At 43.9% G+C, this 14,829-nt stretch overlaps 1 protein-coding gene across 2 annotated transcripts in view; it reads right to left on the reverse strand.

Moving 5' to 3' along the window:
* The window catches only part of BAZ1A (bromodomain adjacent to zinc finger domain 1A), a 353,746-nt gene that overhangs the window by 245,779 nt on the left and 93,138 nt on the right, over positions 1-14,829 (reverse strand). For both annotated transcript variants that reach the window (XM_056545400.1, XM_056545399.1), the window contains exon 9: positions 9,681-9,844. In XM_056545400.1, coding sequence (XP_056401375.1) covers positions 9,681-9,844 — 164 coding nt within the window. The remainder of the gene's footprint in view (positions 1-9,680; positions 9,845-14,829) is intronic.

Consider the following 14,829-nt stretch of genomic DNA (forward strand, 5'->3'; position numbering starts at 1 on the left):
ATTGTGGCTAACGCTAAACCCAGCTTAGTAATGGACTCAGTCTATAAAACAACTTCCACTACTAAGCCTGTCAAGTAAAGTAAGGGAAAAAGCACAACAGGTTTAAAAAAAAAATTATTACAAAAAACACTCCCCCACAAGCCCTCGTTAACCATTTTATTAAAATCAAACAAAGAAAAACGCTGGTCATCGAAGTAGTCCACCGAATCCGAAGGAGTCCACAAGATACACGGATCTGAAATGAAAAGGGAAAAAAAATGGGTTAGTACGTTTATCCCCTGCTCGCACATCTCCCGCTCCGCATGACTATAACTCCCAGCATGCCCTTACAGTAAGGACATGCTGGGAGTTGTAGTTGTGTGGTGCAGACGTGTGGGCAAGTGACAAGCTTGTCCCCTGCCCCGAGTTGTAGTCCTGCAGCTGGGGGCGGGGGACAAGCTTGTCATTTGCCTGCACAGTACAACTACAACTCCGAGCATGTCCTTACAGTAAGGGCATGCTGGGAGTTGTAGTCCTGCAAAGGGAGCCCGGGCATACACACAGAGTCACACACACACAGACAGTCACACACAGAGAGACACACAGACACACTCCTTCTCTCCGGGCGCCCTGCGAGGGACGTCAGGCCGGCGCAACCGAAGATGGGGGGGGGGGGGGTCTGTGGCGCCGGTATATGTTATAAGGAGCCCGGGCTGACATTACAGTGCAGCCCCCTTGGCTCCTCATACTGCCTCCCCACTACCCTCACTTAATAATGATGGGGACACTGATATACATCCCAACCCCCCTTGTCTCCCGCTCGCGCCGCTCAGCTCCCGCTGCTACAAGACTACAACTCCCAGCATGTCCTCACTGTAAGGGCATGCTGGAACTTGTAGTCTTGCAACAGTTAGCAGACAGATGCGAGTTGTGTGGCGCTGGCAGGTGAGGGGGGGGGGGGGGATGTAAATTACTGGAGTGTCCTTGTAGCGAAGTGAGGGTAGCGGGGAGAAAAGTATGTCGGAGCCCGGGCGGCAGTAGCTTTTCCTGCTCCATGTTGGAGCTGGAGTAAATTTTGTCAATTTTTAAGGCAGTTGCGACTTTTTATTGTGCAGCTGCGACTGTCGCAGTTGATAAATACCTGACTAAAGCAAATCCATTTAGAAAAATTTACTACGTAAGAAAGTTAGAATTTTCTTGCTTTTCTTGTTCTTCACGCAAATTGTCACACGAAAACACACGTAACACACAGTTGCGACAATTATAGTAAAGAAAACCTGACTAAACCCCTTGATAAATGTCCCCCATAGTGGAGCTGGAGAGGGTTTAAAGACAGGCAACCAGAGTAATACGTGGGAATGGGAGGACTACAGTACCCAGAAAGATTATCAGAATTAGGGTTATTTCGTTTAGAAAAAAGAAGGCTTAGGGGAAACCTAATAACTATGTATAAATATATCAGGGGACAGTACAGAGATCTCTCCCATGATCTATTTATACCCAGAACTGTATCAATAACAAGGGGGCATTCTCTACGTCTAGAGGAAAGAAGGTTTCTACACCAGCACAGACGGGGGTTCTTTACTGTAAGAGCAGTGATACTGGAATTCTCTCCCGGAGGAGGTGGTCATGGTGAACTCTGTAATAGAGTTCAAAAAGGGTCTGGATGCATTTTTGGAGAGTAATAACATTACTGGTTATGTATCCTAGATTTATAGGGACAGAAGGTTGATCCAGGGATTTATTCTGACTGCCATATTTTGAGTCGGGAAGGAATTTTTACCTCTAGTATGAGGGTTTTCTGCCTTCCTCTGGATCAACTCAACTCAATAGGGACTTATTATTAGGGTTATAGGTTGAACTTGATGGACTCTGGTCTTTTTTCAACCTTATGAACTATGCTACTATGTATTGAGCCAGAATGCTATGCACACAATATCAGTTATTGAGCCAGCATGGTATGCACGCTCAATATAAATGTATTGAGCAGGCATAGCATGATGGCTCAATAGCTGATAAGCAAGCATACCATGCTGGCTCAATACATGATATTAAGGATGTTTGACAGCAGCAGGGCCCCCTGTACACATTAGTAGCAGCCCCCTCCTTGCAGACAGCTCACCAGCGGCTGTCCTCTGTCGGGTCCTGTCGCTCCACTGCCCCATTCTCCCGTCCACATCATGGCATCTTATGGAGGAGCATGTGACATATACGTCACTCTGCTTCCTCCGTAGCCCTACCCTGGGCACAGGGGAGGAGGTGGCGTGACGTGTATGTCACATGCTCCTTCATGGAACACTATGATGCGGAAAGGAGGAGGGGAGAACGTGGCAGCGTAGCAGCAGCAGGTATCGGACATGGTATTGGAGACAGTAATCTCTTAAGGTCCCGGGGTTTTTCCGTTTTTGCATTTTCGTTTTTTTCTCCTTACCTTTAAAAAATCATAACTCTCAATTTTGCACCTAAAAATCAATATGATGGCTTATTCTTTGACGTCATTAAAAAGTAGAATTAGTGGCGCAGTCATTTTACCCAAAAATCTACTGCGAAATGGAAAAAAAAAATCATTGAGAGACAAAATTGAAAAAAAAAACGCAATTTTGTAAATTTTGGGGGCTTCCGTTTCTACACAGTAAATTTTTCTGTAAAAAATAACACCTCTTTATTCTGTAGGTCCATACGATTAAAAGGATACCCTACTTATACATGCAGAAAATGTATACGTTTAACCCCTTCAGGACGGAGCCCATTTTGGCCTCAAGGACCGGAGCGTTTTTTGCACATCTGACCACTGTCACTTGAAACATTAATAACTCTGGAATGCTTTTAGTTATCATTCTGATTCCGAGATGGTTTTTTCGTGACATATTCTACTTTAACATAGTGGTAAATTTTTGTCGATACTTGCATCATTTCTTGGTGAAAAATCCGTAAATTTGATGAAAAATTTGAAAATTTTGCATTTTTCTAACTTTGAAGCTTTCTGCTTGTAAGGAAAATGGATATTACGAATACATTTTTTTTTTTGGTTCACATATACAATATGTCTACTTTATGTTTGCATCATAAAATTGACGAGTTTTTACTTCTGCAAGACACCAGAGGGCTTCAAAGTTCAGCAGCAATTTTCCGATTTTTCACAAAATTTTCAAACTCAGTATTTTTCAGGGACCAGTTCAGGTTTGAAGTGGATTTGAAGGGTCTTCATATTAGAAATACCCCATAAATGACCCCATTATAAAAACTACACCCACCAAAGTATTCAAAATGACATTCAGTCAGCGTTTTAACCCTTTAGGTGTTTCACACGAATAGCAGAAAAGTGAAGGAGAAAATTCACAATCTTCATTTTTTACACTCGCATGTTCTTGTAGACCCAATTTTTGAATTTTTACAAGGGGTAAAAGGACAAAATTTTTACTTTTATTTGTAGCCCAATTTCTCTCGAGTAAGCACATACCTCATATGTCTATGTAAAGTGTTCGGCGGGCGCAGTAGAGGGCTTAGAAGGGAAGGAGCGACAAGGGGATTTTGGAGTGTACGTTTTTCTGAAATGGTTTTTGGGGGGCATGTTGCATTTAGGAAGCCCTTATGGTGCCAGAACAGCAAAAAAAACAACCACATGGCATACTATTTTGGAATCTAGACCCCTCAGGGAACGTAACAAGGGGTAAAGTGAGCCTTTATACCCCACAGGTGTTTCACGACTTTTGCAAATGTAAAAAAAAAAAATAAAAATAAACTTTTACCTAAAATGCTTGTTTTCCCCAAAATTTTAAATTTTTTAAAAGGGTAATAGCAGAAAATACTCCTAAAAATTTGAAGCCCAATTTCTCCCAATTCAGAAAACACCCCATATGGGGGTGAAAAGTGCTCTGCTGGCGCACTACAGGTCTCGGAAGAGAAGGCGTCACATTTGGCTTTTTGAAAGCAAATTTTGCTCTGGGGGCATGCCGCATTTAGGAAGCCCCTATGGTGCCAGGACAGCAAAAAAAAAAAAACACATGGCATACTATTTTGGAAACTAGACCCCTCAGGGAACGTAACAAGGGGTTAAGTGAACCTTTATACCCCACAGGTGTTTCACGACTTTTGCATATGTCAAAAAAATTTAAAATTTTTTTACCTAAAATGCTTGTTTTCCCAAAAATTTTAAATTTTTAAAAAGGGTAAAAGCAGAAAAATTACCCCCCAAAATTTGTAACACAATTTCTCCCGAGTACGGGGATACCCCATATGTGACCCTAAACTGTTGCTTTGAAATACGACAGGGCTCCAAAGTGAGAGCGCCATGAGCATTTGAGGCCTACATTAGGGACTTGCATAGGGGTGGACATAGGGGAATTCTACGCCAGTGATTCCCAAACAGGGTGCCTCCAGCTGTTGCAAAACTCCCAGCATGCCTGGACAGTCAACGGCTGTCCGACAATACTGGGAGTTGTTGTTTTGCAACAGCTGGAGGCTCCATTTTGGAAACCGTGGCGTACCAGACGCTTTCATTTTTATTGGGGAGGGGAGGGGGGCTGTGTAGGGGTATGTGTATATGTAGTGTTTTTTACTTTTTATTTTATTTTGTGTTAGTGTAGTGTAGTGTTTTTAGGGTACAGTCGCACGGGCGGGGGTTCACAGTAGTTTCTCGCTGGCAGTTTGAGCTGCGGCAGAAAATTTGCGGCAGCTCAAACTTGCAGCCAGATACTTACTGTAATCCTCCGCCCATGTGAGTGTACCCTGTACATTCACATTTGGGGGGGGGGGGGGGGGGGGACGGACTGACATCCAGCTGTTGCAAAACTACAACTCCCAGCATGTACGGTGCATGGTGTACATTGGCTGCTGAGAGTTGGAGTCACACCGGTCGTGAAACACTGAGTTAAGTAAAAAAAATAAAAATAAGTTTCACAACCAGTGTGCCTTCAGCTGTTGCAAAACTACAACTCTCAGCAGTCACCGACAGCCAACGGGCATGCTGGGAGTTGTAGTTATGCAACCAGCAGATGCACCACTACAACTCCCAGCATGCACTTTAGCTGTTTGTGCAAGCTGGGAGTTGTAGTTATACAACAGCTGAAGGTACACTTTTCCATAGAAAAAATGTGCCTCCAGCTGTTGCAAAACCATAAGTCCCAGCATGCCCATAAGGGAATGCTGGGAGTTGTGGTGGTCTGCCTCCTGCTGTTGCATAACTACAGTTCCCAGCATGCCCTTTTTGCATGCTGGGAGCTGTTGCTAAGCAACAGCAGGAGGCTGTCACTCACCTCCAACGATCCTCGCCGCGCAGGTCAGAGACGGCCCCGAACAGCCAGTAACTCCGGGTCATCGGGTCACTGGAGACCCGATTGACCCGGAATCGCCGCAGATCGCTGGACTGAATTGTCCAGCGATCACCGACATGGGGGGGCATAATGACCCCCCCCCCCCCCTGGGCGATATGCCGGGATGCCTGCTGAACGATTTACGGCTAGCGGTGGGGACCGGAATTCCCACGGGCGTATGGATACGCCCTCGGTCCTTAAGGACTCGGAATGCAGGGCATATCCATACGCCCATGTCCTGAAGAGGTTAAAATTGTCATCTTCTGACCCCTATAACTTATTTTTCCGCGTATGGGGCGGTATGAGGGCTCATTTTTTTTGCGCCGTGATCTGAAGCTTTTGGCGGTACCATTTTTGCACTGATAGTATTTTATTCATTTTTTCATGATATAAAAAGTGACCAAAAATGCACTATTTTGGACTTTTGAATTTTTTGCGCTTACGCCATTGACCATGCGGTTTAATTAAAGATATATTTTTATAATTCGGACATTTCAGCACGCGGGATACCACAGATGTTTATTTTTATTTGCACTGTTTTTTTTATGGGAAAAGGGGGGAGGTGTTAAATGATCTTTATTCACTTTTTTTTTTTTTCACATTTTTTTTTGCAATGTTATAGCTCCCATAGGGACTTATAACACTGCACACACTGATCTTTTACATTGATTAGTGGTTTCTCATAAGAAACCACTGATCAATGATTCTGCCGCTTGACTGCTCATGCCTCAATCTCAGGCACTGAGCAGTCATTCGGCGATCGGACAGCGAGGAGGCAGGTAGGGATCCTCCAGCTGTCATGTAAGGTGTTCGGGATGCCGTGATTTCGCTGCGGCGATACCGAACAGCTCCCTGAGCTAACCGGCATAGTTTCACTTTCGATGCCACGACTAAAAGGTTAATAACGCGCAGCAATGCCGCGTGCTATTAGCCACGGGTCCCGGCCTTTGTTAGAGGTCGGGCACGACCCGCTAAGATGCGGGGCCACGACGTGGCCCCGCGTTATAGATCGGGAGCGGACTCATGACGTACACGTACGTCATGGGTCCTTAAGGGGTTAAAAGAGTGCCCAATACCATGCAAGTGGATAGTATGGGCCCCGATACCGATACTAGTATCGGTATCGAGACATCAATACATGATAAGCGTGCACAGCATGCTGGCTCAATGCATGTAATAAGCCAGCATACTATGCACGATCAATATCATGTATTGAGCCAGCATGCTATATGTACGCTCAATATCAGCTATTGAGCAAGCATGATATGCACGTTTATTATTATTTATTATTATTTATTATTTAATATTATTGAATATTATTTATTATCATGTGCATAGCATGCTGGCTTAATACAGGATATTGAGCGTGCATGGTATGCACGCTCATTTTCATAGTAACATAGTTCATAAGGTTGAAAAAAAGACCAGAGTCCATCAAGTTCAACCTATAACCCTAATGAGTCCCTAGAGTTGATCCAGAGGAAGGCAAAAAACCCTCATACTAGAGGTAAAAATTCCTTCCAGACTTCAAATTGAGCGTGCATAGCATGCTGGCTCAATACATGAAAATGAGCGTGCATACCATGCTGGCTCAATACCGATAATGAGCGTGCATACCATGCTGGTTCAATACCCGATAATGAGCGTGCATACCATGCTGGCTCATTACATGATATTGAGCGTGCATAGCATGCTGGCTCAGTGCATGCATAGCATGCTGGCTTATTACATGTATTGAGCCTGCATGCTATGCACGCTCAATATCATGCATTGAGTGTGCACGCTCAGACGTTCCTCCTCTGTATGGCACGTGTATAGCCTAACAGAGGAGGAGACTGTGAGGCTGCTGTTCCTGCCCTGTACTCCCGAAAGGGAGGGAGCGCAGCATACAGGAAGACTGGCGGAAGCGAGCCCCGGCCAGGCTTCAGATGATTTTGCCTGCCAGGCCACGCCCACTTCCTGCCCTCTGCACATAGCTCAACACTGAGCTACCGAAGATGATATTAAAAAGGTATTTAAATGGGGTTTTACATAAATTCAGTGATAGAGTGTGTCAGGGACAGATGAGGAGTGGGATTAGGGATAGTTTAGATATTGATAGCTACTCTATGGGGTTAAGAACCAAAGCATATTTTGCACATCTGACCACTCATTTTAAGCATTAACCCCTTGGGGAAGGAGTCCATTAGCATTTTTAATTTTTTTTTTCAAATTTGACTTATCACTTTATGCATTAATAACTCTGGGATGATTTTACTTATAAATTTGATTCTGGTCTGGTCCCCGCCCGGTGAGGACTGCAATTCCCACGGGCGTACAGGTCCTAGATGGATAATAAACAGATTGCAAAATCTGCTGCAGAAAATATGCAGCAAAATACGGCATGTGTGACACTATCACTTAAACCAAACTTTCTGATACAGGAAAACCCCTTTTAACACAAGCCCAAGATTGTGGCTATAGCTTTTGTAGAGCCTTAGATATAGAAAATAGTAGCCAGAGCGAAGTTATGTTCTTGGCCACAAAAGTGCCATCTTGCTATAACTTAGGAGATACCTCTTTAACCCCTTAACGATGCAGGACGTATATTTACGTCCTGCGCCGGCTCCCGCGATATGATCGCGTCGGTCCCGGCGCTCATCAACGGCCGGGACCCACGGCTAATACCACACATCGATCGCGGCGATGTGCGGTATTAACCCTTTAGAAGCGGCAGTCAAAGCTGACCGCCACTTCTAAAGTGAAAGTGACCCGGCTGCTCAGTCGGGCTGTTCGGGACCACCGCGGTGAAATCGCGGCGTCCCGAACAGCTGACTGGACACCGGGAGGGCCCTTACATGCCTCCTCAGTGTCCGATCGGCGAATGACTGCTCCGTGCCTGAGATCGAGGCAGGAGCAGTAAAGCACCGATAACACTGATCACAGGCGTGTTAATACACGCCTGTGATCTGTGTAAAAGATCAGTGTGTGCAGTGTTATAGGTCCCTATGGGACCTATAACACTGCAAAAAAAATGTAAAAAAAAAAAAAAAAAAAAAAAAAAGGGTTAAAGGTCATTTAACCCCTTCCCTAATAAAAGTTTGAATCACCCCCCTTTTCCCATAAAAAAAATAAAACAGTGTAAAAAAAAAAAAATAAACATATGTGGTATCGCCGCGTGCGTAAATGTCCGAACTATAAAAATATATCATTAATTAAACCGCACGGTCAATGGCGTACGCGCAAAAAAATTCCAAAGTCCAAAAAAGTGTATTTTGGTCACTTTCTATACCAATAAAAAATTAATAAAAAGTGATCAAAAAGTCCGATCAAAACAAAAATCATACCGATAAAAACTTCAGATCACGGCGCAAAAAATGAGCCCTCATACCGCCCTGTACGTGGAAAAATAAAGTTATAGGGGTCAGAAGATGACATTTTTAAACGTATAAATTTTCCTGCATGTAGTCATGATTTTTTCCAGAAGTGCGACAATATCCAACCTATATAAGTAGGGTATCATTTTAACCGTTTGGACCTACAGAATAATGATAAGGTGTAATTTTTACCGAAATATGCACTGCGTAGAAACGGAAGCCCCCAAAAGTTACAAAATGGCGTTTTTTCTTCGATTTTGTCGCACAATGATTTTTTTTCCATTTTGCCGTGCATTTTTGGGTAAAATGACTAATGTCACTGCAAAGTAGAATAGGCGACGCAAAAAACAAGCCATAATATTGATTTTTAGGTGGAAAATTTAAAGGGTTATGATTTTTAAAAGGTAAGGAGGGAAAAACGAAAGTGCAAAAACGGAAAAACCCTGAGTCCTTAAGGGGTTAAAGGGGTACTCCACTGGAATTTTTTTTTTTTTTTTTTTTTTTTTTTTAAATCAACTGGTGCCAGAAAGTTAAATAGATTTGTAAATAACCTCTTTTTAAAAATCTTGACCCTTTCAGTAGTTGAGTAGTTGCTGTATGCTCCATAGGAAGTTCTTATCTTTTTAAATTTCCTTTTGTTCTGACAACAGTGCTCTCTGCTGACACCTCTGTCCATTTTAGTAACTGTCCTGAGTAGGAGAAAATCCCAATAGCAAACCTATCCTGCTCCAGACAGTTCCTAAAATGGACAGAGGTGTCAGCAGAGAGCACTGTGGTCAGAACGAAGGGAAATTAAAAAAGAAAAGAACTTCCTGTGGAGCATTCAGCAGCCTATAAATACTGGAAGTATTAAGATTTTTTAATAGAAGTAATTTACAAATCTGTAACATTCTGGCACCAGTTTATTTAAATTAAAAAAAATGTTTTCCAGGGGAGTACCCCTTTAACAGGAAAGGGTTTAAAAGATTTCAATGCTTATAAGGGGATGCTATTTTTAAATGACCGTTTAGTAACTTTAAATAAAGACTATTACCTTTTCCCTTTCAAGTTTCATTATCTTTCTTTCTTCCCTTCTTTTCAGCCGTTCTACCTGAACAGTCTTTTTATATTCACCCTTCTGTAATTTATCCTTTTCTTCTCTGTTCCTGGATTGTATGCGTCCGGCACGTTCTTTTCTTAGTCTCTCTTTTTCGATTTCTAAAATAGAGGAAATATAAATAGCATCAAAAGTACAGCAATCCCAGGGCTGAGTAATAATTGTTGACAAATTAAGTCCAATGTCCCAATATTTTAATTGGATTCTATGTAAAGCTGAAAAACAAAAACTCCTGTATACCTTGGTGTAATGTCAGAGGCATATGGAGGACCTGCGATGGCCCCGACATACGTTCATTTCAAAATACGATGGTCTCAGAGGCAATAGCATGTTGAAGGCAGCATCAACATACAATGCTTTTGTATGTCAGGGCCATCGCATAAACGGCTATCCGGCAGCGCAGACTACTTCAGCTGCCGCCGGATAGCAGTTTAAAAATAAAGTAGAAAGAAATAGTTGCACTCACCACGTTTTAAGTATTCAAGTGAAGGGTTTAAATACAGGTAGAACGGAAGGAAGGAGGGAGCGGACATAAGCTCTGTAGAGCTGAACAGGAGCGACAAATCGTTTTGCAGATCTGCTTGTTCACGCTGCTGAATGAAGAGACTGCTCTGTCTTATATATGCAGTGCCGATGACCCGGGGGAAAGTGCGCCGGTACGAGTCTATGACGTAAGAAGGCTAATGGGTCAAGTTGTGAGTGTGTATGTGTGGAAGTGATTAGGTAAATGAGAGGAGGAGGGTAGAAGCTAGAGCACGTGACTCAGGTGAGCGCGGCTGAGGATATTTTACAATCAAAGAAATCCAAAGCCCAGGGATTTTTAATCAGGTATAATACGGACAGAGATTAAAGGCGCGCTGGATGTACCGGTGTAATAGGAGCGCATTGCTGTTTAAGCAATGCGCGCGTCACGGCTTAGAATGCCAGTCTAATTATGGCAAAATGGAACTGTGCATTGTTCCAAACTATAAATTTCAGAAGGGAATGCTAGACGTCTATCATCATGAAACAAGCAAATGTGTGCAGAAACTGTTCATAGGCAAGGGATGAGGGAAGGATTAAAGGAACACTGGAGGAGAGAAATGGTTAGACTATGGAATAAAAATGATACTTTAAACACAAGCATTGAGTTCATTTTTGTCGTTAAGACCAAGTCCTTCAGCAGCTCTCAATTTGGAAATCCAAATGGCTTCTTTCTGGCATAAAGTGTTGTCTTTGGTTTTTCCTGGGAAAGGGTATGTCAGTCACTCGCCCAATGCCTAGGAACTTCAGACAGGTTGAGTCACTAGCATGTAGGTCTCTAATATGTTCTGCCAATTTTGGTACTCCAGTACCCAGTCTTGAAAGGCGCAGGTGCTTTCTGAATCTTGTCAAGAGGTTTCTGATTGTAGAGCCCACGTAAGTTGGGACCTGTACGAGCAGTGACCACACTTATGGTTGCCGGAAGGGGAAGAGGCTGAGATCCAATCATTGTTATGAGTGCTGGAAGAGAATTTGCTTCGAACTAGATGGTCTTTAATCGTTTTGTTTTTCTTTTAGGCAAAGATGGGTTTATTTTTTGTTGCATCTCGGAGGTCCGTGTCCTCCCAACAGATGCCAGTGTTTTAGGAGTTTTTTTCAATGTCTCAGACATATTGCTGTACTTAAACGAGAAAACAAAGCATCGGGACGAGGGTTAGTATTGGTTTTGTTGATCAGAGAAGACCGTGGCTTCTTTTCTATGCGTTTTCAAGCAGCCTCTGTTACTTGTTAAGGATATTTCCTTTTATTCAAGTGATTAGTTCATCCGCTTGTTGCTGGAAGGTTGCAGGATCACTGTTTATTTTTTTAAGCTGCAGTAACTGGCTGTATGGTAAGGCTGATTTGGTATGGTTTGGGTGAAAGCTATCATGATGCAAGTATAGCATTGGAGAAGAAGGCTTTCTGTATCCTTTGGTTACCACCTGGTTTTGATCTAAAGAGACTAGGACATCTAAAAATGTTATTTCTTTATGATGGAACGAAGAAGTAAAACCCATGTTCATATTGATGACTGTTTAGTTCAGTAACTAACAAATTGAAGGATTCTTCATTGTTGTCCCAAATCACAAAGATGTCATCCACATACCTGCGATACAATTTTATGTATCTTATATATTTGTTGGCAGGGGAGTAGATGTATCTAGCTTCCAATGTGGCGAAGTATATACTCGCTAGGGTGCAAGAGACAGGGGTGCCCATGGCAGTCCCTGTGCATTGTTTGTACCAGACCCCATCGAACTGAAAATGGTTATTGTTAAGGATAAAGAAAATGGCTTCTGTGACGAAGTCACAGTATGGTGAGGACTTTCCAGCAGCTATTAAGAACTCTCTTACTGCGTTTGCCCCAGGTTCCTGGGGGATCCTCGAGTAAAGGATTCCACGTCAATAGTACCCAATTTACAGGAATTCTCTATTGGTATGTCCAGCAGGAAAGCATCAGTATCTTTTAGATACGATGGAATCTCTGGGAGAAGTGGGCGTAGTAGCCAGTCTAAGTACTGAGAGAGAAACTCCCCAACAGTTACCCGAAATTATTGGGCATCCCGGAGGTTGTTCCAGGGACTTCTGTACTTTCGGTAGGCAATACCATTGCGGTTTCCGGGGGGTGTTAGGAGTTAGTTTCTCTGCAGTCTTGTTAGAAATCAATCCGTTCTCCACCTGACGTCTCAAAAAGGTTCTCAAATTTGCTAGGACTTTTTGGGTAGGATCTTGGGTGATTTTGACATATGTTTTTGTATCTGAGAGTTGCTTCAAGGCTTCATCCTGGTATTGTTGTTTGGACAGGATGACCACATTATTGCCTTTATCGGCTTTCTTGACCTCGATATCTGGCCTTTTTTGAGCCATTGTAGGGCTTTCTTTTCCTTAGCTGTTAGGTTCTGTGGGGGGTCTGGGTACACCAGAGCTTTCATATCTCTGGTTACTGCATCAAGAAAATTCTCTAAGCCACTACCACTGGCAAGAGGTGGTGTGAAGGTTGACTTTTCCTCCTTTAAACATTTCAAGCGTCGTGATAGAATCCTTGTCTGTAATGTTTATGTCATGGTCCTGTATACTCAGGAGGAGTTCTAGGTCTTTAGTGTCTGATGGGTTCTGTGCGAAGTGTGGCACTAAAGCCAAGTGGGCCTAGAATAGCAGGATACTCTCCTTTTGTTTGTTCTGCGTTTGAGTTTTTTCCTGAAAATATTTTATACAGATTAATTTTCCTTATGTTCTTGTGTAGGTCAACTTCAATGCCCGGCCAGTCAAAAGAGGTGGAGATGCAATAATTCAAACCTTTATTTAACATGGATAGACCGTGCTTGTCTAACGGGATTCCTGATAGGTTAATTACTGTGTTTGTTCCTATGTCCTCCATGTTCCTGTTTCTTTTCGTTCCCGTCCTGATGTCTTTTCCGCCTCTTGCCCCCTCTTCGGGTCGTCCTCCTATAGGGACTTCCGTGGGATTCACCGGAGGTTTTTCTGTTCCTTCGTTTGTGGTTGTCTTTTCTGAGATGCGGCTTTTGTTTTTTTTTCTATCGTCCGATGAGCTCGTATCTGATTCGGTTGTCCAGTAATCTCTAACAGTTAGCAGTTTAAGGTGCCCCGTGTGGTCTGGTGATGGTCACTCACCTGTCCGACGTTCCGGACCATCCTCTTCAGGCTCCACTGCATCGCCGTCACTCTCCTTTGTCATCATCACGTCACGTCACGTCACCACGCACGCCGTCCCGTCATCCAATAGGAGCGGTGTACGCAGCAACGTGATGACTGCGATGAAGAGCGACGATCCCGGCCAGCAGAGACTGTCCGGATTGGCAGGGACGGGGCGACAGCGATGGGGGGGGGGGGGGGAGGTGACAGCGATGGAGGGCGACATCTAGGGCAGCGGTGACGGTCCGGAGCGGCGGAGACAGGAGAGTATAACTTCCTATACTTTACATTGCACGGAACCCTCAACATGGTTTCAACCAACGATGGTTCATTTGGAACATTTTACCATCGTATGTTGAGGGACCACTGTACAATGGCATCATGCACATGACGATATAGCAGATGTGTATAAGCATTTTAAACAGAGTAAAAAGCTAACAAGACAATAACACACACAAGCACTACTTTATAATTTAATAACAAAATGATGACCCCTTTCTAACACTAATTTTAACCACTTAGGAACCCAAGGGCGTACGCTCTGACACTTAAGACCAAGGGCGTACCTGTACGCCCATGGGAAATCTGGTCCCTGCCACTAGCTGGGCAGGGACCGGACTGGGATGCCTGCTGAAATCATTCAGCAGGCACCTCGTGCAAACCTCTGTAGGGGGGTCCAGATCAGCGATTTGCAGCCTGAAAAATAGGGATGATCGGAGCTGTCAGACAGCCCTGATCATCCTAAAAGATAGTGAGGTAGCAGGAGCGAGGTTGCACCTCCTCCTATCCCCTGCTAAAGTTTATTTCCGCCGCTCTCCCCACCCCTAGAAGTTGACAGAGCAGGGGAAGATGATGGCGGCGACAGCTGCGGAGGCAGTTAATGAGGGGAGGACTGGTGGCAAATATCTGAAAGACACGCGGGGACCAGCGGCAGAAAGGAGGCGCAAGTAAGTGGATCCAGCGGTGGCGACATCAGAGGCAGCAGTGAAGATAGCTGTAAAGTGATCTTCACTGCTGCTTCTAGGAGTTCAAAACTACAACTCCCAGCATGCCGAGTGGTCTCCAAACTGTTCTCCTCCAGTTGTTGCATAACTACAACTCCAAACATGCCCTCGGCTGTCTGGGCATGCTGGGAGTTGTAGTTCTGCAACAGCTGGAGGCACACTGGTTGCAAAACACTGAGTTAAGTAACAAACAAGCTGCAGCATGCACAGACAGCCAAAGGGCATGCTGGGAGTTGTAGTTTTGCAACAGGTGGAGGCAAGTGTAACTCTTACATCTGGGTCAGTCACGTGCAAATCCCTAATTTAGACCTCAAATGCACATGTCGCTCTCTCATGTCAGAGCCCTGTCGTATTTCAAGGCAACAGTTTAGGGCCACGTATGGGGTATCTCCGTACTTGGGAGAAATTGCCTAACAAATTTTGGTGGG

This window comes from Hyla sarda, chromosome 11 (assembly GCF_029499605.1).
Source record: "Hyla sarda isolate aHylSar1 chromosome 11, aHylSar1.hap1, whole genome shotgun sequence".
NCBI classification, from domain to species: Eukaryota; Metazoa; Chordata; class Amphibia; order Anura; family Hylidae; genus Hyla; species Hyla sarda.